The sequence below is a fragment of the Xiphias gladius genome, chromosome 19 (assembly GCF_016859285.1).
Source record: "Xiphias gladius isolate SHS-SW01 ecotype Sanya breed wild chromosome 19, ASM1685928v1, whole genome shotgun sequence".
NCBI lineage: Eukaryota > Metazoa > Chordata > Actinopteri > Istiophoriformes > Xiphiidae > Xiphias > Xiphias gladius.
The window spans coordinates 14,390,870-14,414,794 of NC_053418.1; the positions used below are offsets into that span (position 1 = coordinate 14,390,870).

At 40.1% G+C, this 23,925-nt stretch overlaps 1 protein-coding gene across 1 annotated transcript; it reads left to right on the top strand.

Annotated features, from left to right (window-relative positions):
• Positions 1–3,139: 3,139 nt before the first annotated feature.
• Positions 3,140–23,274, top strand: LOC120804853 (guanine nucleotide-binding protein G(q) subunit alpha). Its single transcript, XM_040154535.1, has 7 exons — positions 3,140–4,252; positions 16,257–16,441; positions 19,214–19,368; positions 19,593–19,721; positions 20,768–20,897; positions 21,689–21,842; positions 22,880–23,274. The coding sequence occupies exons 1-7, from the start codon at positions 4,117–4,119 to the stop codon at positions 23,068–23,070; spliced, it is 1,080 nt and encodes a 359-aa protein (XP_040010469.1). The 5' UTR covers positions 3,140–4,116; the 3' UTR covers positions 23,071–23,274.
• Positions 23,275–23,925: the final 651 nt, after the last annotated feature.

Here is a 23,925-nt window from a genome sequence, read left to right on the forward strand (position 1 = left end):
GTTCACTTGTAAGTAATACATGTGCACAGTTTTTCCTGGCATGTGTCCATGTGTCGTATTTTCAAAGTTGAATACTTTATACATGTGATTTAATCAGTAGTAATTGTTTTCCTTGTTTCTTTTTTTCTTCCACTGTCACATCTACACACATGGCTGAATAAAGCTGCTAGGGGGCACTGGGGAAAAAATGAAATACTAACAGAGCAGGGCCTCAATATCAGGTAATATAGCAGGACCCACCTTTATGCTGTTATTATCATCAATGATATTGTACTTTAGTAATGTATATTCCCATATTCCTTGATAAGTAATAAAAGAACCACAAACCAGTAGCCTTGGTTGTCTAGATTCCCCGGGGGTCTTCTATTTTCTTTTCTTTGGTTGAAATTTAAGTCCAAAATAGATATATTATACTCTATAAGTACAGCACATTTGATTGGGGACAGCACACTTGTCACTAGCTAACCAACAAAATATTACATCATTTCAAATTTGCATGCTTTTAGTAGATGAAAAATAAATTCAGTGATACACTATGGTTTTCAGCCTACAGCAAGAAACTTTTGTTCAAAGGGAGGAATATCTATTTTAAAAAAGACTATGCTGAACAACACGTCAGGTTAAAATGTTACTGACCTGTGGCTGCGTGTCCCTCTAGAAAGCTCGTTGATTGACCTCCATTACAGGCACAGGTTGAATAGCTCCCCAAGCAGCAAATCTGGGACGACTCACACAGTTCCCTGGACAGCTAACATTAATTTTACTGGAACAATTTTACGTTTTTTCTTTCCAGTACTTATTTTCATGTACTTTATTGTAGCTCTGATTTTGCCTGCTTGGTAGATACAGTCAGAAAAGATAAAACCAGCTTCGACTTCATAAACTAGATTTAAGCAAATGCATTACTACAAATTAACCACTGAATCACTGGGATGCGCCCATTTAAATGGTCTAAATGGCCCACTTAGTTTGTTACAATCAACACTGCTCAATACCTATGTGAGATGACCTCAGGTCTAACTTTGTGTTTGCAGCAAATAGTTTAAGTGAGTATGACTGCAGTTAAAATCTCAAATCACTGTTTGTCAGGTATTTAATGGCAAAGTAAGGTTGATTATAAACATATAATTGTATTACAAACAAAACATGTCATTTCAATGCTCAGTATTTGGGTATTTATGACTTACCAGTTCTGTTTCACTACAGGTATCGTTTTCTTTGTGCAAATGGTGGCGAACATAACACAAATATTTTCCTATTCATATACAGTACCAGACTATCTTTAATATGTCAAAGGACAAGTAAGGACAAACAAAAGCAGATCATACGGATGAGTGTCCTCACTTCACTATGATCCATATCCCAGACTTGATGGTGTAAGACCCATTTGCCTCACCCACACTGTCACAAGGACTTCTGTAGAGATTTACTATATGTCACACATTGCTGAAAGCACTGAGAGTATGCTGTAGTACAGCAGATCTTTTATGATGCAGTTAAAAAGTCATGAACTTTGCCCTCCAATTGTCCATCTGCTGATTTGACTAAGACTTATATTTCCATTTGAAGGCTTTCCATAATTTTGGTGGTGTGTGGATATTTCCCAGAATTGGAAACAAAGACGAGCAGTGCAGAGAAATGGTTTGTAACTGAGTCAGTATTACCCTGGAACAAAGCGTGAGACTCACCATGAAAAACAGCTGGCAAGTTTTCAGACAGGCCTTCAACAGAAAAAGCCCTTAGACCAGAACGGGCCTATAAAGCAGGTCAGCACTCATTCTACAGCCACAGCTTTGGACTTCAATAGGCGTGTTGCTTGGGACCCAAGCCTATTACCAGTCTCATAGGTTGGGCCTGAGGAGTCCACTGTAGGCTCAGGGCCTGCTTAAATGCCCTAACCCAAATTAAATCAGCTCTCATAATATTGTGTTGATTTACAGTACGACTGACTGTCCTTTGATTAGTGTGTGGGTAATGATAGCCAATTGTTTGGTTGTGGAATGGGCAGTAGCCTAGTGCAAGGCTAAATTCATTATTATACTAATGGCACAGGCAAGAACACTGGGGATGATCATAATGGAACAAGTGTGGACACATGATATGGCCTCTAACATCCATCTATCCATCCATCCATCCACTTATCATTCCATCAAACGCTAAGTGTGTGGGCCTATGGTTAGATTAATGTGACTAACAACTGCTGTATAACTCCCCAGCTTGTTAAAGGCATATGGCACAGATGATCAACATGTAACAATTACACAGGGTGGAAACAATTCAAAGGACCCCTGTACAATGTAATGCAATCCAACTGCACTGCAATAAATTGCACATTCATGAAACATATAATATTGAAACACATACATTATGAATTCTATATTTTGAGGATGCCCTTACAATATCAAAGCAAAATAAAACAATACCACTACAATCTGCATATATATATAATATATGACCTTTCCAAAGGCAAATTTTTCCTGGACTGCATAGATTCACGTGTTATTGTGTCAACTCCCTGCACCATCAGACGGCGCTAGCATGACCTCCACTGAGTGGTCATCATTCAGTCATTGTTCATGCTCAAAAATGACTTGTATTCTCAAAATCCCTAAATTGTGAAATCAGTAACAAGGGTTAGTTTTAGCTAGGTGTAGGCCTACGTAAAAAAAAAACTGGCAACTGAGTGGGTTTTTTAGGGATCCGCATTAAATCGGGCCACGGAGTTGAATCAACATCTCTCGGTCTCAACCAAAAAAAGAACATACTGGCCTTGGCAAAAGAGAGATTTTCATGCAGTGCTATTTGACCGCATGCTGGTGTAAATCCATCCCATTCACTGACATATAATGCGAACTGGGACGGTGACTCTTCACGAAGACTTTCTCCCGCAAAAGTCAGCGCAAAAACAGAACTCCAGTGGAGTTGCCCTCTGTTACACCCCCTGCCCATATGAGTTCAGCTTCTCCATTCATACACTTTTTCTATTCCACAGGTTGGGGCGTAAATACTTGTGTGGCGTTTGTTTGACGTGACAGCCCCCCCCCAAACACACACACACACACACACACACACACACACACACACACACACAACACGCCGCGCCCCCCCCCCTCTCTCGCTTCCACTCTCCAGTCGATGGGAGGCCGACGTCACCCCTGCCAGCGGAGGAGTGGATGGCCTCTGTAATAAAAATACATGAAGAGGATTGAGGAAAAGAAGAAGATTGGCCGGGGGTGAAAACGCAGCAACACGGCGTCTGTGTCTTTCCTTCGCATCCCACCTCCCGAGCCATGGACGCGAACTGCCTTTGAGGCGAACGGGGACACGCTGCGGCCGCGGCATCGAGAGCTCCGGCCGAAATGCTACGTTATGTGTGGCTTTTCTTGGGTTCTGGAGCAGACAGAGAGAGATAACTGTACTGTATCCCAGCCTAGCGGATTGGAGTGAAAGTCCGCCATATTCCGCCTTACCACGCCCGGGAGTCGAGCCACTGGAAAATAAACGGACAGCTTCGCTCTCGTGTTTTTCGCCCCGTCGCCCTCCTCCGCGACGAGAACTTGGACACGGGAGATTTTGCTGATTTGGGAAAAAAAAAAAAAAAATAGCAACATTGAAGACTTCGAAGAGAGGGTGGCCGGGCACGGATGGCAACGCTTAACGAGATCACACAGAGCAGCACGGAGGATGTGTCTTAAAAGGATCTGTTGATCATATTGAGAAGGGGGAAAGCCGATTACACCAATTAAGATCGCACAGATATTCAACTCAAACCGCTTTGGACACTATTTTGAAGCTGTCGGAAACCCCAGAAATCGAAACGAAACGCGGGGAGGGGGTGGGGGGGGTTCAATCATTTCTCTAACATCTCATTTTCCTCTCCACCACAATCTGTGCGCCGTTCAGGCTCATTATAAGGGCGTCCACGCGTTATTTCACCGCAAGTAGGCCTGTATGAGGACGTTATTTGGCATTCACAGGCCTCTGTTTTGGTTTTTTGGGGGGGTTTTTTCTACCCCGACGAATTTGATATCTGGATGAGTCAGTGAGAGGAAAAAGCGGAAAAGTGCGTGTTTGAAAAAAAGAAAAAAGGAAAAAAAAAAAAAAAAGGAGGAGAGAATGACCCTGGAATCCATAATGGCGTGTTGCCTCAGCGAGGAGGCGAAAGAAGCCCGGCGGATCAACGACGAGATCGAAAGGCAGCTCCGCCGGGATAAGAGGGACGCACGCCGAGAGCTGAAACTGTTGCTTCTCGGTAAGCTCTGCGGGGAGAAACACGGGGGGGGGAGGGGAGAGTTGTGGGCGATGCAAAGCCCAAATTCCTCTCACCAAAAATACCTTTGTCGGGCAGAGGGGGAGGGGAGGGGAGGGGGGCGTCGTGGGTGAAGGTGAGGGCGGGGGTCTGTTGATGGGGCTTCCCACCTGAGTGAAGTTGGGGAGTGGGTGTTTTGAAATATCTCCGTGTAGGGAGTCGAGTGCACAGATTGGCAGGTCAGCAAAGGGGAGGAGATGCTGCCCAGCCAGGGCCTATGTGGCTCCCAGTGTAAAAAAAAAAACACACCTGATTTGAATAACTGCGAGCGGTTAGTGTCTAGGAAACAAATGCTTACCAGTCGCTATGGGCCACGACGCTTACCTCTTACCTCTCCATGCTTTCACAGGCCTAACAGCAACCTGTGCAGCCGGGCCTCGAGGGCCCATCCAGGTGGTGTGCTTATCTGACAAGTATTGGCCGGGCCAAGGTCTAGCCCCTTTATTGGGAGTCATCAAGACAGTATTGCAGCTTTACACCTAACCCCGGCTATGATTATGTCACAGATGGAAGTCTATAGAGCAAGATTTGGAGTATGTTGTCCTGTAATATACAGAAACCCGTGTGTGGTGGTATGCTCACGCATCCGTCATTATATGCAGTTTTCAGTCATGTTAATCATTCTCAAAATAATTGAAACGTGTAACAGCAGCAATGCAGTAAGTAGAGACACAATAAGCTGAAATAGATTGTCCTAATTTTTCAGTCACCGTTGTCTCAAGGCCAAGTCATACAATTACAGTCCCATTATATTTAAAAACTATAGTGATAATGTTGGTACCTTTTACATTCTTACAGTGTGCGATTGTGTAATTGAAGGAGCGTTTGGGGTATAAATCTTCTTGAAGTATTACTCATACTGGAGAAATAGGAGGAAAAGAAGCCATCTACTCACCATCCTGTTTTTAATTTGATTTCCAACAAAAAGCCCATCAGACATGATGGCCGTGGCGGTGGAGGGTGCTGCCAGAAACCTTTCGTCCTGATCCATTGCTCTCCTCACTCAGTTCCTCAGGAAACGCATGACGGAGAAGGTGTGAAGCAGGCTGGAAACTTAGATCCTTAGAACCTAGTTTTTCCTCCTGACGGATGTTTTAAGAGGGGTCAAGCGAGGAGGGTTTTCCCTTTACCCTCCTGCTAGTACAAATGTTGAAATGAATCCTCCCTAACAGGATTTGAAGGAGCTGACTGCCACTTCCCTTATTAAGTATGGACAAATAATTGTGTTGTTTTTGCCCCTTAATCTCTTCTAATACCCAACAATTCGGTCATTATGCATATAAATAGCCAATGACCCAAACCAAAAAGTGGTGATGTGTAAGATTGGCAATGTAACCGTTTGTCTCAAAAGACAGTATATAGTATTTTTTCAGGGATTATGTGATGTCACTATTCTTGTGTGATGCGGAACATTTAATGGCCCAAAACAAACAATTCATAATTATGATTCACACTCAACATTTATTTATTTTTTTATAGCAGCTGCTTATCAGTAGGCGCTATCAGTATAGGCTATTATAGTTCAGAGTGGATTCATAGCAAAGGCCAACCACGTGTGATTTCTCTGTAACACGAAAAACAATTATGAATTTTTCTGTAATGAAAAAGTTACATTTTACATATAGAAGGCACCGGGATTTGCAGGGTATAAATACTACTCTGTCCAGCATTCATGACTATAGGTTTTTGACAGAGGTATTGATAGTTATCTGCTGTGTGGAGTTATCCTGAGCTGTTGTAGGAATCATTCGATGAGTGGCATAGGGAGGGTAACTGGAGTATAAATAGGTAGTGTGATAGGAATATGGTCTAGGCTAAACCAGGACAGTAGACCTTACTGACCCCGGTGCACAGAAAAGACGCTCATATGTCCAACAACAGGCACATGTCTGAGCTCCCAAAACAATATGGCTAAATGAACCATTTTGTCAGTGAGACTACAGCTCACTGAATCCATCAGCTCATACACGGGGCTCTGAGTTCACAGTGCGTGTATATTACACATCGACGGCACCACCCCCACTACTAGTGGTCGAGTTAACCAGAAGAAGTTGTGTGTGCTCTGCACAGCTCCATTAACCCATATGCTATCAGTGTATTGTGGGTTTTGAAACTCACTAATTGCTTTGTGCCCCTTGGGACTTGAGCACAAAACTCTGCAGTCAAGTTTGGATGTTTTTTTTTTTTTTTTTCTTCTTCAAAATGTCATTTCCCTGGTTTTTCACAAATCATCTTGGCTTTTGAACTTCACTTAAAATCTTTCAAACCCACTAATTGCTTTGTGTGCACAGGGACTGTGTATGTTGATACACACACAACATAACAAATAAGAAAGTTTAAAAAAACATTGCAAGCAGTTAATCCATTCTCCTTGTGCATCCAATATCCATTAAGGAGCTGTAAACTAATAAGGGAGATGTGCTGAAATTAACACTCATTTTACTCGGACTGAGAATACTTTTACTAGCAACAGTGTGGAAGAGTAGCTGAAGTGAGCGTGTTATACTTAGAGGCCGTCTGGTACACATATAGCTTACTGCTAGCTAATGAGTCAGGGATACTAACGACCTCACTAAGATAGGTGACTCAGGAGAAGTACAGTTAAAATCAATGTTTACCAAACCAGAAGAACAATGAGTCAGGGCATCTCAGCAAGAGCCAACTGAAATTGACCTCATCCAGCAATACATGAACATGAAAACAATCCCACAAAATGAAATCACAGTCATAATCCGTTAGAACAGCTCGTACCTCATTGTTCAGTAGGTACGAAAACACATCTGTATCGTCATCAATTTTAGATATTTTGCAACTTATGCCAAGCTTGACAAAAAAAAAAGTAATAATAATACCAATTTTTGACATAACATATGTCAGTGTTTCCCAAATTGCCACATGTGCGAGGGGTGGAAAATGTAGAGGGAAACTTAGGTTGACCAGACTTTTTTCACAGCAGAAATCTTGACTTTTCAAACACAGGTGTAACTAATAACTATGAACAGTGTTAATTGTTGCATTGCATGCAAAACACTTAACCTTCATTTATGTTATTATTTCTTCCTGTGCTTTTCTTTCTGTTACAAGTCACAATGTCTGTGTTGAGAAACGTCCATAAATCTGATTGATTTGTGAATGATATTATGAGATAAAACAAGACCCCGATGCTAGCAAGCCTACAAGATCCAGGTTAGCAAGATGCATTCCCAAAGTTTTTGTTTATTTATTTATGTATTTATTATTTTATTTTTTTTGCTCTTTCTACCAGACTAGGTCAAAAGTACTAGTATATGGCTGGACCGCGCTTTACCTGTTTTCTTCTCTCCTACTCTCTGTGCTCAGATCAACAGTATTTTAATAAAGCCAAATTCCCAATAAAGCTGTTCGCATTTACATGTTTTTCTGTTTCTATTGTCAGACAGGAACAAGTATGAAATATGGAACAAAACGTGGCCCATTAAGACTAAACATTAAGCAGCCGTCACTTCCGAACGATTTCCTATCTCATGCTCTGGACTGCTAAAATACAGATTTGATAACCGCGACATCTCTGACAAAATCACACATAAGTTAAAGACAATGGCTGTGCTGTAATTTCAGCTATATTAACTTGTAAAGCGATCACCTAGAGAGAAAGTTACATGCCCATTCATGTCGGTGTCAGCTGCCGTATGCCTGCAGAGAGAAAGCCCGACCTTGTGCTAGCAGGGCAATACTGGCGACTCTTCTACAGAAAAAAGGTCGCTAGATTTGACGCCAGTTGCTTATGTGAAGAAAAGTTGCTAAAAGGGTGTGAGAGGTAGATCTAGCATCAAAGGCTTAAAATTGGCTACACTGCATGTGAACAATCCCCTGAAGACGCAATTGAAACTGTTTGTGCCAATTGATTTTGAAAGAGCAACAACCAATGGGGAAACTCCAACACTTTAGTCGCATAGCATTCGGCTGACCAATGGTATAACTTCATCAGTCAGTCGGTAACGGACATTCGCGTTTATAGGGCTTACCCCCCCTTTTGAGATCCAGCCAAAAAAAAGCAGGCATGACAGAAGCAGACGATGCTTAGAGGGCACTTAACTAGTTGTTGAGATAAAGAAGAGCACATCTCCTTCACGTGCCAAACTTTCTGAAATGTCCAGGAAATTCACATCAATTAATTCTATGTGAAAAAACCTACACCTTCAACCTTTAGGTGATAAAACATCTGCTCTTTGAGCATTACATTAGGCCTGGAGAAATGTAAAGAGACGGGGGGAAAGGAAGGTAGGAAGGTAGAAACCGTGGCACAATAACATTAGCTGAGATTCCAAACTTGTGCAGTCATGGGAAGTTCAAAATGAATGGAGAAGAAGGGAAAGCAGAAACTTAGCATAGGAATGGTGACATAGTGACTGGAGACTGGAAAGGAATAGTGAATCTGTGTTCTGGAAGAAAGGGTGTGGGAAACAGAATTGGTTTGTGTTAGATAGTGAGGAAACTTAGTGAATAAATCTATTAACATTTTTTTTTTTCCCCAAAAACTGGACAACACTTGTGCTTTTGTTTTAGCACATTAGCTACAAATTGTGTGTATTTTGCTGCTGACCCTTCTCCAAATGTAGAGTGATTGTCTACCTTCCGCCCTGCTATGTTTTCAGTTTATTTCCTGTAAAAAAAAAAAAAACCAGGGGCTTTTTGATAGCTAATAATCAGTCAAAGTAAATATTTTGTTTATTATTTAGTTTATTGTGTTAAGTTAATTTTCTTGCTGTTGCAACAGAACTTACTGAGGTGAGCTCATAGTGCAACAGGATGGACATGACAACATTCAAAACTGCATACAATTTTTCATCGAAGCATTGTAATGCAGCTGTGGGCACCAGTGTTTTGAAAAGTTGGCGGTGGTAAAGGATACTCGGACTCAAATTTTTTTTTTTTTTTTTCAAAGTTAACCTGACAAAGTGGTCAGATATTATTTTATGCTCTCTGAGGCCAAACCTGTTGAGACAGAGCAATACAGAGAGGGAGAAAGAGCAAGAATAACTGTCTCTATTGTCAACTGTTCTGAATTAACAAGGTTTTTTTTCTTTTTACTAGAGCTGAAACCATTAATCAGTTAATCAATTAGTCCATCAACAGAAAATGAATCAGCAACTATTTTGATAATCGGGTAATCTTTTCACTCGTGTCAAACTTTCTTGGTTCCAGCTTCTGAAATGTGAGGATTTGATGCTTTTCTTTTTCATATGATAGGTAAACTGAAAATCTTTGGGGTTTTGAATTGTAAGTCAGTTAAAAGAAGCAATCAAACCTTGGGGTTTGATACATGTTGATGTAAATTTAAAAAAAAAATGTTTTAACATTTTATAGCCAAAGTGATTAATTGATTAATCTAGTAAATATGGGCAGATTAATCAAAAATGAAAACAATCAGTGACTGCTGCCCTAAATTTTATCCTTCTAGGTTACAGTAAAATCGAGAGAGAGACAGAGATATATATAATTGCTGCATATTTCTTTTTGCATTTCCACATGTATTGCATACATCTGGCTTCTGTTTATTTAGCTTTGAGGTCTTAAACATCTGTTGACAGTCAAAAGGGTTAATCATGAATAATTATCAGGCTTTTCTTCATCTGCTAAATTAATTCAAAATTGTCCATTTACAAAAGTGGCACAGCCCAGCTCCAATCCTCAAGAGACCATTGGACCTAGTTTATGATGGCTGCCCCCCTTTACACACTTACACATAGACATGCACATAAGCGGAGAAAATCATAGACAAGTGGGATGAAAGTAAATCAGATTCAAAACGTCAGAAGAGGTAGAACAGTCGTGAACAACTCAGATTATGGAACACCTCCAGAGAAAATATCTGCTAAACAGCTCTAAAACTTGTGAAATCATTTCAGCATTGCAACATGTTTAATCTGCACTCTTGACTCTCAAATCTTGGATATCATCTGTCAAAAACATTTGCTAAAGTGCTGATCTACCCAATCGCTGTCAGACAAATGCTGCTTTTATCAGACAAATGACAGCTGTGGGAACTTTGTCAAGGCTACGACTGAACAAAGTCCACCGTAACTTTTAAAAGGCTTTGAACAAACACATGGTTATAATTGTGGGAGGAAACACTAAAGATGTCATATGATTCTTGTATCAATGCAGCCAAGTTAACAGTGCGGCAATACAAAGTGCAGAATTAGGGACAAAAACTTTTTTTTTTTTAAAACACATTTTCATAGATTTTTATAGGCTTATCAGGTCAGACTTTTATAAGTGATTCAATTTAATTACAACAATCCATAATACACTTTAATGCAGATAAGTACTTAACACAGATTCATGGCATTGACATGATGTAAACAGCATCTTTTTCACACTGACAATTGTGCATCTAGTTGTCCTAAACTAAAATAAGTCACACTAACATGTAGATACTCACACTGTGAATGCTGGTGGTGAACATCAGAATGCTGTTTAGTAAGGTGCGATGGTACACCGCATTATTTTTATTGAACTCATGACTTCTGTATTGCCTCGAGATTTGCTGGTGCTGGCTAAAGACTGCCTGCCAATATAACTAAATAGATTTTACACCCACAGGACTGACTTTCTTTATGAAAGTATAAACCAAAACTGGCTCCACAGATCATTTCTACAAGTGACAGTCTACAGTTTCAAATAAAATTCAAATTCATTCTATATGATTCCCTATCAACCAGTTGATACTGTTTAACATGGGTTAATCCCCAGTATTTACACTTTAAATTCAACATGACAGTGAGGGAGAAGAGCTTCTTTATTTGATCACATAATTAAAATTTATGGAAAAACTCAAAATCACGTTCAAGTAACTGAGATGGAGAAGGGCAAATTTTATGGCTGAGAGCTTGGGGTTCCTGCCAATATGTACAAAAGTGACCCCATACTAGTCCTATAGTTCACTCTTTAAAATCAGAACCAAACAGTAGCTGACCCTTGTTAAATGCTAGTAAGAAGCAGGGCTATAAACCAGAGTTACTACTGCACAGGTACTACAGACTGTAAGCAGAGAAATACATTGCAATTTACACTTAAGTGTTTGTAAAAGTTAATATGGTACGATGGTACTTCTGCTCTGTGTGTTAACTCACTCTTGAGTTGCTGTTAAGCTCTTGGCGGTGAATACATTTACCCCTATTCACTCATGCATCTTTTATAATGATGTAAAAGCATTTTTTATAATGATGTAAGAGCATCATATCGACATTTTTGCATCGATTATCCCATTCGGTTTAAAAAGTCAGCTGCAGGTGTCTCTCTTGCATAGTAGACACTTTTGCTGTGGTGCATTCAGGGGCGAAGACTCGTGGTGGCCAGTGAACAACAGCCTTTTTTAATGGAGAAAGCTCCCAAATTCACATAATCCTTTTGATTACCGTAGTAAATACTTATTGTTGGTTTTACTAGTTTACGTTTCTGACAACATAGGGTGTCAATATTTGGCAGCTCACAGTGAAATTTCAAATGTCCAAAGTATTACATGAGTAAATGAAAGCACCGCACATAGACACAGGGCAGCCCGTGTTCTTATTTTGTCTTTTCCTTTCTCAATCCTCTGAGTCTGACTATGAGTCCTGGTGCTTGGCTTCCAGAGAAGGATCCAGATCAGACTTACTCACATCAGATGTAATGTCGATCCAGTCACACCAACCTCAAACAAGGGTTAATTCTGGGTCAGTGCATGGGTTTGAAAAGTGACTCCGCAGCCTCTGATGGCCAGAACACACTCATACCTAGCATACTCACTGTCTTGCTGTCTTTTTTTAGTGTCTCTTGTTAGTAGAGTAAAGAAGATCCATTAAGACCCAGATGTGATCAATGGATCCTGATTTTATTTTGGAGAAATTATTGTCTCCAATATTTTTAAGGCTTTTGAACCATTTCTCTTATTATACATACAGCTACAATGCTGTAAAATCATCTCCCTTTTCTATAACCTAAGGTAACCAGCATAAAGTATTGTTATCTTGTAGGACAGTACCTTACAAATTAAGGTTATCCTTTTTAGGAACATCATCTTGAATGGGTGGATCCCCAGAAGAAACATTTACTCCAAACATTGAACCTTCAAAAGTAGACTCAGCTGTCCTGAAATTCATTGCATTCCAATTTTTCTAACGTAAAACTGAAATGCAGTATATCAGCCCTACTTTATCGGGTCAGACTTTTTAATTGAAGGTTTCTATCTATGGCTGAATTTTAAATTTTCTGACACCCTCACACTCCCCTTTTTTGACCTCCCGTACAGAGGGCATCAGGTTCACTCCTGTTTTTCTGTGTTTGAACAGCTACGAGGAGATCGGAACTGTGCCGCGCAAGAGTAACCCAGATCCTTTGTGCCTGTACAAATCCAAAACCCACTGGCACAGTTCATTTAAGTTTTTGAGATTACTCACTGTTCCACTTAGAATGTGTCTATTTTAAGGATGGATACCGTAAGGCATTAACTCTTTTGCAACAATATTTGTGTTCTGCAACAACTACTACTTGTCATAGAGATTAATGTAATAGTTAATTATAGGTGGACAGTGTGTGTGTTTCTGTGTGTGCGCCTGTCATAGGCTATTTTTGGGGACATATTTCAGGCGGAAGACCAGTTAATTTGGGACGGCTTGTCCAATTGGGAAATAAAGCCGTGTCCCCATCGGGTAAAAGAAGATTTTTCGGTCAGTGGTTAAGGTTAGGGTTAGGCAAGTAGTGGTTATGGTTAGGGTAAGTCCCCAGGAAATGAATGCAAGTCTATTTGATGTGCCAAAAAGTGATCAAGGCCTGTGTGTGTGTGTGTGTCTGTGTCTGTGTCTGTGTCTCATAGGCTACCTTTGGGGACAAATTTCAGACTAAAGACCCATTTGATCCTTTGCTAAGGATCGCCCCTCAAACGCACTGACGCCTGGCCAATCATAGCATAGCATTGGCCAGCTCCGACTATGGTCCGACAACTATACAGCTGTGCTCCATAGATTCTCATGTAATCGATTCGGATTTTCAGCATTTTCAGGCTGGTTTTGTGGATTTTGAACTAGTCATGGTTAAATTCTGTGCCCGGGGCATGTGTAACAGTGATGCCAATCAAAATAAGTCTGATCCGTTGGCCATAAAACCCTGTGGAGGTAACATTAGCAGAGTACAGCACATCAATCATTAGATAGTACTTCTATGCTACGCTAGCTGCTGACGGTATACTGAAGGTATACACATCCTGCTTCTGCTTTTTAATGATTGTAACAGTGAATAAAGACCTACACTGCTCTACAGGAACAGTGTTGCTCCTTAATTTCAGTCTTCTTTCTCAATTGCCAGGTGATGTGGTGGTTCATGTTTACATTGTGATCTGTAGGCTTGAACTTTTTGACGTGTTTTTGCTGCTTAGTCAGTTTCGCCTATTGTAGACCCTTCTGTCTATTTCTCTCTGAAACTGCTTTTTCGTTTTTTCCAAAAAATTGACAATATTTCTTCAGGAAGTGCAGTTAGTGACAGTGTGGGCACTGACAGCTTAATGAACTAGCAGCTAACAACAAAGGGTGAAGGGTCAACTGGGGACAAAAGCTGTGTGTGTACTTGTACTTGTATCTTTGTGAAGACTAGTTTTGACTTATTTACCTTTATGGAGTGAGGATATTTAGGCCAGACCTCAGAACTTCCAAGGGCTGTTTGATGGTTAAAACGTGGTTTTAGGGTTCATGTTAGAATTAGGTTTAGGTTAGGGCTAAGGGTAAGGGTTAGGCATTTAGTTGTGATGGTTAAGGTTAGGGTAAGGGGCTAGGGCATTATATCAATGAATGTCCTCACAAAGATAGAAGTGTGTGTGTGTGTGTGTGTGTGTGTGTGTGTGTGTGTGTGTGTGTGTGTGTGTGTGTGTGTGTGTGTGTGTGTGTGTGTGTGTGTGTGTGTGTGTGTGTGTGTGTGTGTGTCGAAAGCAGATGGTGACAAGTCCAACCCACACACGGCTGCAACAAAGTGAATATTTCAAAGTGTACTAAAGGATAACACAACCGTGTTTTTGTAGCATGTGCATGGAGCACAAACAAGCAGCTGAAGATCAAATTCAAGAAGGGCTGAACTCCCAACAAAGGGGTTTGTTAGAGTTAGCGTATAGGTGAATGAAAATAAATGTTTTTATAAAAGACTAAATATATTCTAAGTCTTCTTCGACAGCATATGTTACCATTTCCTCATCGTTTCTTGCTCTTTAATAAGATACATTTCTGATTAAAAGTTTAAGAGTTAAGGTTTCAGCTAAAGAGCACTTAAGGGGATAATTGTGCTAACTCTTCCCTGCTCATTTCAGGCTTCTAAATTGGCGACCCGATAATAGAAAAGCTGTTTCCCAGAAGTTTATAGTATTGCAGCACCAGTTTAGTCTGTAGCTTGGTTTTGTAAAGTGCCCAGCCTGTGTTTTGGACCCACAGTAGAGATGCCAATTTGGCTAAAATAGTTTATTTTATACAGTACAAAGGAGTGTAGCACATCCAGGCTCTTATAACAGACACTTAGACTGGAATGCAGCACACGTCTCCTGGACACTGATATGAAAAACACACACATACACTCCTTCCTGCCAGAGGTATCCAAGAGTTAGCAGTGAGGTATAGTTCAGTTGGTCTGCCAAGATTTTCAATGAACCAAAGAGAAACTACACCCCCAGCTCTTCACACCCAAATAGTTGCTGTCACCACTGGGAAGAGAGAGATGTTGTTCTTGGTCTGTCACCAGACCAAGCAAACCGGCTGAGAGAAAAGTAGCCAGCACATATTATTATGTGTGTGACTGACTAAGTGCATGAAAGAGTGAGTATATACAGTATGTTTGTGTGCATTTAGTGTACATCTGTGTGTGTAAATATGTGTGCACATGTTTTTTCAAAGACAAGATGTTGTGTTGCAAAAAGCTATGATTCAGCTTTGTACCCACAGGAAACGTCCTCATACACATTTACATTTTTTAAATGTTTTTAGAATGGCTTTCATTACCAAATACAGTCAAATCTACATTTTCAGGGTTTACTTTGTTTTGCTTGCACTTAACTTGAAACCTGCAATAATCAGTATTTCTACATTAGCAATGGATCAAATGACTTTTAGCTCATTTAGTATCTCTGTTTTGGTTTTTTGGCCCCAACTCTTAAGCCCTCAGACAAAGGTGACTTTTCCATTAATGTTCCTTTCGTTTATTCAGCCGTGACAGCACATTTACGGAAATAGCTGTGAGCTTGTGCGATCTCTGGCACCTGGTGCATGAGAGGGAGTCCGGCCTAGAAGATGGCTGTTGTGACTTTCACATAAAAATGACCAGGATCCTTTATTCAGACATGAAAACGACATGTTCAACTGCCGTCAGATTAACATAAAGGGTGCATCCCCGAAAGGGGCTTATAAACCTATCCAGACGCATTGGGCAGCTGTAGTCGGGGAGTAAACTTTGGTAGGCTCACTGTACGCTAACTGCTAACTGCAAACAGCAAAGAAGGATTCAAATCCACATACATATCAGAATCTGATGCTAAGCCTAATGCACAACTGATCCCTAACTACTCTGACAGAAGCATCACTGACAAATAGTAAAGACTATATTCTGTTTTTAGGCCAGTGACTGACCAAACAGCCACCCCAATTGCGGAACTTGGTCTGTGATTGGACTCTTACCAGTGAGAGTACCAGCATTTTTGAAGATTTTTATGGCTGTCATCTTGCTGCTCATCTCTAATTGGCTAATTACTTGTTTTACTGTGAGACTTTCCTTATATTGCTGCAGTTCCCTTTTTGCCTATATAGGAATGACAAAATGTCCATTTTAGGAGCGTGGCTGCTGCACACAGGAGATTAAATGTGTTGTCTGGTTAAATGAAACCCTGCGCAAATAATAAATAAAAAATAAATACTGTTCATTCTGTTCATGGGTCCCCTTTCACTGTCTACTTTACCAGGCACTGGTGAGAGTGGGAAGAGCACATTCATCAAACAGATGAGGATTATCCACGGCACCGGTTACTCTGATGAAGACAAAAGGGGTTTCACCAAACTGGTCTATCAGAACATCTTCACAGCCATGCAGGCCATGATCCGAGCCATGGAGACGCTCAAGATCCCCTACAAATACGAGCATAACAAGGTAAATGACATCCCTTTACTCAAGCCACTTCAAATTCCCCCAGTGAAATGACAACTGTAGCGAGGGGTGACAAAGAATTTGAGAAAAAGAGAGCGACGCTGCAAAGTGGCCACAGCGTGCTTGTATATTTTTAGAGTTCTGTCTATCTTATTTGGAGCAGCCATCCATAATCGTTTCCTGTCCTTTTTGGCACTTCCTGTGTCCTTAAAGCACTCCAGCACTCCATCACACTCTCTGTTTATTTGTGTTTGCCTGTGTGTTTCCATGTACTCAAATTCATGTATGCATAGATATATACACACAAATAAACATATCCAAATTTGCAAGAGAGACCTGCCCTATACTACTTACCCAAACTTAACCTCACTCTCTGTAACTATCATCAGCAGATCCTTTTTTTCCCCCTCCTTATTCATTTGCATGAGTTACCCTTGTAGTCATAACTTTGGGACATGTTACAGTGACATCTTACTCAAAGTTCCCTTTGAGAGTGACAAATGAAAGGAAATGGTGCATAGCAGTCGATCATCTCAGCAATGCTTTTTATAAATGAGACCATTTCAGGTGACAGCTGACCACACGGCTTCAGCTCCTCCCCACCTATGATTTTTTTTTTTTTTTTTTAAAGAAAGTGTTGAATTCTCACACACTGTCAGCATTGAGTTTATTAGAGACACAACATCTAGCTCATGAAACTTTTGTCAGGCTGTAACAACCAATCAAAAAGTGGAGCCAAATCTCAAACACCTGTCTGCCATGTGTGCGTTAGCTAACAATTGTAAGATTTAAAATGGTACCACAACTTGGATTTAACTTGGTTAGGTTCTCCTTGAATCTTTGCTGTTGCGGTGGATCATTTTCCACGCTTCCTTTTTCACTTCTCTTCCAATTGAGTGCATGCTCACAAAGAATGAAACCGAATATGCTGTTTCAGACCAGCAATTTCACAATTGTTTTAATTGTATCCCTTAAATATGCTGAGTAAATATAATGTTACTGCAATCCTTTTTTATGTAGAAAAAAAAAATAAAATCACAGTTGGTGATGTAAGGTTGTTTGCTGTTCCTTCAAGTTTACCACCAGCTGCTTCACACTTCATAATAACTGCTCCTCCAATATCTGGAAAACGGCTATCGTAGGGCTAGTTTGTTTTCCAGTGAAGGTTTTGTAGTAGGAATTCAGTACTCAGTAGAAAAGTACTGGAATACTAGTAGTGTCCTACGCAAGTACTTACAGTAAGTACAGAGAAACAACAAAATGATCTGTTGTTATTTGTGTAAGATATGTGTGTGTGTCATAAATTATGTGTACAGTTAAAAGCATACAACAGAACTACTGAATACTTTGTGCATACATACAGAAAGCTAAAATGGGAAGTGTGTGAGTTTGAACAAAGGAGTTCTCTGACATCACAAAGGAAGTGAAAATGAAACCTGTCCATCATGTTTACACTGTCTTTCTGGGCATTTATAGTGAATACCACTATCAGAAGCTAGTAGGCTTAACAAGCCCACCCATTTAAATATGTCACTGACGGTGTATATCCGCTTTATACTGGATATGTTTTTTTTTGTTTTGTTTGTTTTTTATCTTCTATGACATGTAACTTTTTCTTTTTAGTTTTTCTCAACTCTCATTTCCCCACAATGGATTGGCTATCTCAGAGGTTGTGAATAAGATGAAATTTCTTTTTATGTAACATTTCCCAACCATCACACCATCATGTCTTTTGTCTTTGTGTCTAAATCATATTCGGACCAGAGGAACAATGTTGTCTCATTCGAGGTGTTGGGCTTAAAGGTCTGTAGAGACGTGGGATCACATTGGTTAAGTTAAATGGGCTTGTTTCGCTGTGCTTACATGTTTACGACCGTCAGCTAGTTCCAAAGTCATAGAGTCACACAGTATATTCTAGGTTCTAGCAGACTGTGTGATTATATAAGTGTCCTGTGTAGTTTAATGAAAGGCTGATGGGTAAGGGTTAGATAGTGATTCTATAGATAGTAGCTGTCATGGGTAATAAATGCTATAAAACTTGGTGCTGTTATCATAGTAGCTTTCCATTTTATAATAGCCTGTCAAAATTCCACACTGAATATCTTGTAATTGTCTGCGACTCTACATGTTGGAATTTTTTTTAATTGAATTTATAACTGTGTGAAAACCTCATTTAACATAAACTGAAAATGTATTACATTGAGATGTTCCACATCCACACAAATCTGGCAGAAAAGGGTCATTTGCTTAGCAAAAACCATTTGGATGGACCGTAGCCTTAACATGGCGAAGTGTTAAAAAAAGCAAAGACAAAATCACGTCTGCTCAGCATGTACACTATGCTAGCACTAAGTATTCATCCGAATCATAAAGAATGCCAGTGTGGTATGTCAAACTGTGTCAGCATTCAGGCACATGTTGATCTCTTGTCGCGGGACACAGGAGAGTTTTAATGGGAATCTGGGCCGGCAAAACTTTCCCCTTTAATAGGCCCAGCGGGATTTGAGCTTCAGATATTAGGTTTCGTGCTGAGCCTGGGGGTGCAAAGAAATTTCTGGAAGTAGAATATGTGTGCGAGTGAGAAATTAAACCGGTGATAATTAGGCCTGCACAACCTGTCTTTCAATTCGAGTTTCAAGGATACTGTTTCTTTAGATTATCGAAATTGCTTGATGAGGTTTTGATAAATCAAGTTTTTCTTTGTTTGGTGCTGCTGAGTAAAGATGCGAGTCTTAGTAAATCACAGTACTTTTTTTCCCTGTGTTTTTCCACCAGGGTAACGCCAACGTTGTGAGAGAGGTGGACGTAGAAAAGGTTACCGTGTTCGAGAATCCTTACGTAGATGCAATCAAGAGCTTATGGAATGACCCGGGCATCCAGGAATGTTATGATCGAAGGAGGGAATACCAGCTCTCAGACTCCACTAAATAGTGAGTAAATTGGAAAACAACAGAGTGGATACAGATATCAACATCACTCTTAAACTGAGAGCTGTATAAATTGAACCCAGTTTTAGAAATTGGGGAAACTTGTATATTTTAGAGCAAAATGTGACAATTTCCAGAAGGTACCAGCTGAAGCACAGCTGAAGTTGTATTTTGCATTGTTTCTGATGACGGATATCGTAGATCGTTTAATTTCTCTGCCTCTGTAGTTACCTGAACGCGTTGGACCGAGTCGCCGACCCATCCTATCTGCCCACCCAGCAGGACGTGTTGAGGGTTCGAGTCCCAACCACAGGCATCATTGAATACCCGTTTGACCTGCAGAGTGTCATATTCAGGTGAGATCAGATGTTTCTTCAGGATCTGAAAACAAAAACAAACAAAAAAAAACTGCTGTTGTAGACACTTAGTAGTTTATAACTGCTTTTGCCTGTACAGCTCTCGAGGTCAGTGAAAGCACAGAAAAACGTTCAGTGAAATGTCAGAAAATACTTTGATTTAACACTGACAGACATTATAACATAATATGATAATAACATTAATCTTCAACTACAACTACTGACCAGATGAAAAGAAAAATGGAGTCAAGACACTGTTTCAATGATATGTTCACACTAAAGCATGATTGTGTAAGTCATGGGTGGAAAGTAACGAAGTACATTTACTCGGTTGCAAGTTTGAGATATTGTCACATTATCTGAGTAGTTCATTTTGAGAGATACAGTGTACATTTCTACTCGAGTATCTTTTAAAAGGAAAATATTGTACTTCTAACTCACCTACATTTATCTGATGAATATTTTATATGCAAAAAAGTACAGTAAGCTAATGGACGATAAATAAAATATGATGCTTTGTTAAGGTTTAAACTTTCCGACAGTAAAATTATGAATTAAGTGCTTAATATTTAATGGAATAGTTTTACAGTGTGGCATTGCAGTTTAACTCACGTAACTGATTCTGAGTGTTTTTCTGATTCGCACACAGAATGTGCAGTTCATAACGGTGTCACACCATCTTAACTCAAACAGCTCCAATGAAGCATTGAAATAGCGCCACACTGAACGTGCAGTTTCACTTTTGATTCTTCAATATTTTTATCTGCAAATTGCCATTGTCTTTAGTCTCCCTTAGGTGGAATTATGGTAGAAGTAGTAGTAGTAGTAGTCGTGATCATAATGGTAATATTCGGCTTTCGGTCATCTGATTATCAGGATAACTTTTAATCCACATCCAAATGATCAGCAGTGCCATAACGTTTGACTTACCTTAGGCCCCTCAAGATGTGCATATCCCTGGGTCAAGAGGAGATGCAAACAGATCTGCAAACATTTTCAGTGCTTCTAGTGACTGTTCTCTCTCCTGTCTGCCCCTGCCATGACAGGATGGTGGATGTTGGCGGTCAGAGGTCGGAGAGGAGGAAGTGGATCCACTGCTTTGAGAACGTCACTTCCATCATGTTCCTGGTAGCGCTCAGCGAGTACGACCAGGTTTTGGTGGAATCAGACAATGAGGTGAGTGATTAATGCATTTGCACAAAATTTGATCAACTTCTTTTGTTTAAAAAAAACAAAAACAAACATAAATTATATCATAATATTTATCATATTTCATGTGATGTGAAAGAAGAGTTACTCCTTGTTTAAAACAATGGAAATCAGGTTCCCCTCCTGCCTGGCAGTGTTCCATCTTGTTGTTCCCTTGGAAGGTAGTTGTAAATGATCAGCCAGCTGTTTTGAATACCGCATCAGGCCACACCTAACTCTTAAGAGGACATGTTATGTGTGCCAGTTTCTTAAAGTGTACAAATGAGCAGGTGTGTGTTCGTATGTGTGTTGGTCTGGCTTTGTGTCCATGTGTTTTTCTTCCGTTGTTACTTGTGGAAGAAAATGGAGGCTGACCAGCTGCACATCCTCTGTATTCTTCCATTAGATGTTTTTTATAAAATACAGAAGATATTCTGTTTCACACTGCAGCACTGGCGATGTGATATCTAAAGCTTGCTTTCAGAATTGTTGTTTCGTTCAATGAAACACTGAAATCAAGTGCAAGGAAGAAATTAAACCCTGGAAGGCGACATGGCCGCCCTTCTCTCTCATCTTTACTGCTCTCCCTCTGGTGCAGTAAAACCTTTATTAAAATCTGTACTTAATAAGTATGAAAGACTGTGGTTTAATTAAGGGATTAACTCACACTCACTCTCTCCCTCTCTCTCGCTTTCTGTCCTCTCTCTCTCTATGTCTTTCTCCTCATTTTACCTCCCCCCCTCCTCTCACACACACATTCATGCACACTCTCTCTGTAGAACCGGATGGAGGAGAGTAAAGCTCTGTTTAGGACAATTATCACATACCCCTGGTTCCAAAACTCCTCAGTCATTCTGTTCCTGAACAAGAAGGACCTTTTGGAGGAGAAGATCATGTACTCTCATCTGGTTGACTACTTCCCAGAGTATGATGGTGAGTATCAGCAGCGTGGTGTCCTACCCAAACGTCAAACTTTTGAATCAAGCACTAAGATTATTTCTTTTTTCTTTTAGCTGTAAGTTTACACACTAGGACAAATCTATTTGAGAAGTTTTAATTGATATTAGTGCTGTATTGCTCTGTTTGCAAAAAGAATATTCACTACATGGCCACCTGTTGTGATAACAATGTGCATTTTTGTTTAGAGTCTTTGTGCAAAGACTGTGATAAATTTTCTTTGTCATAATCAAAAATCTCAAAAATACAGATTCAGCCAGAGAAAAAATGATTGGACTTAGTTTTTTAAATATGAAATCTAAAAAACATGAATTCTGGTTAACTGCAAGTGTGTAGGTAATTTATTTTAGCCATAACAGGGAGTTTCTGCTTAAATGTAACAATTACTATGCAATTTTGAATGGACTGATGTAATGTCTAACATACTGTCCATTTCTGAAACACATTTGATTACTGAAGGAGGAGATTTCTACTGTTTGACAGTTGAAAAACAGTCAGCATCTGAGTGTGACTTTTTCAAGGATCCAAAATACACAAGCAGAAATGTTTGAAAATGGTACATCAAAACAAATCTTATGTTTCCTTTAATTGCACTAAAGTCGTGTTTGCGCATGTCATTGACTGAATGTTGAATTTTGAAAAAGTGTAGTGTTAGAAATCAGGTATATCTCCATAAAAAAAAATGTGTTTTAGATGTTTGTATATGCACCAAGCATCACAGTTGAAGAGTAATATGCAATTATCACATTATTTTATATTGGTAAAAATTCTCAAATCATGCATCTTCACTTTATTAGCCTTCACTAGCATCCTCAAATATCCTGGGGGGAAAGTCTTTTGAAAGCATTCGTTTCCTTCAGGCATCATATTTTATTTCAGGCAAGGTTGAATGATGGATAAGCATCACGATCATTTACTGTTTTCTTGTTGTCCCTGTTAAATACAGGCGGTTGTGCCATTCACGACAAAGCTAATGAAAAAACAGCTCATGCTCAATTTTCCTCTCTCTCCAGGTCCGCAGAGGGATGCCCAAGCAGGGCGAGAGTTTATCCTCAAGATGTTTGTGGACCTGAATCCAGACAGTGATAAGATCATCTACTCTCACTTCACCTGTGCCACTGACACAGAGAACATCCGTTTTGTCTTTGCGGCCGTCAAAGACACCATCCTGCAGCTCAACCTAAAGGAGTACAACCTGGTGTAGAGCGGAGCAGGGCTGCCGAGTGGAGGCCCCCAGCACACACTGACTGACGCAATCTGTGAAAAGATAGATCATACACACACACACGTGAAAAAAAAAAAAAATATGCGAAAAAAAATCTAATGGTTGCATAATACTAATTTATTTGCCATTTGTTGATCTCTTGGTTCCCAAGGGGTGAGCAAAGTAAATGTTCTCTTGCTATTTAAGGAGTTGATGAAATATAGGGAGGGAGGGGGGGGCAGGATATCTGGAAGGGTTGGGGAGGGATCTGCTGTTGAATATGTACAGCGACGATCCTCATTTTTAGGCTTTGCGCATTGTGATGTTTTGTTTTTGTTTTGTTTTTTGACAGAAACTACTTTGTGCGCTGGAGGCGCGGGGGCTTGTTTTGTCCGTCGGTCTGATACATCAGAGCTGGAATGAATGCAATGTGCTCCCTCCCTCCTGCCTTTTTATAAACAAGAGAAAAAAAGGTTTTCATTCCTTTTTTTTTTTTTTTTTTTTTTACCCTCCCTCCTTACCTGTCTGTTCATTCTGAAGCTTCGTCGTGGGCGTTTACCTGTTTGGCCAACAGGAAATGATGTAACAGATCTCTAATTAACAGCTTCCTTTTCCCTTCAAAGGACTGATTGGCAAGTCTCTAGATGAGTTGGCATAAACTGTGATTTTTAAAATCATTTCATATTGATTTGATATTGATTGACTTTAATTATCACTGTTACGAACACATTGCATTGACTGGGGTACCATCTGATGAGCAGGGTGACTATGACTGTGTGACTATGGGAGCACATGGCCGCATTTCGGAGAAACAGGCCGAGTCGTGTGTTGAGCGACGGTCACGCGACAGCTCTC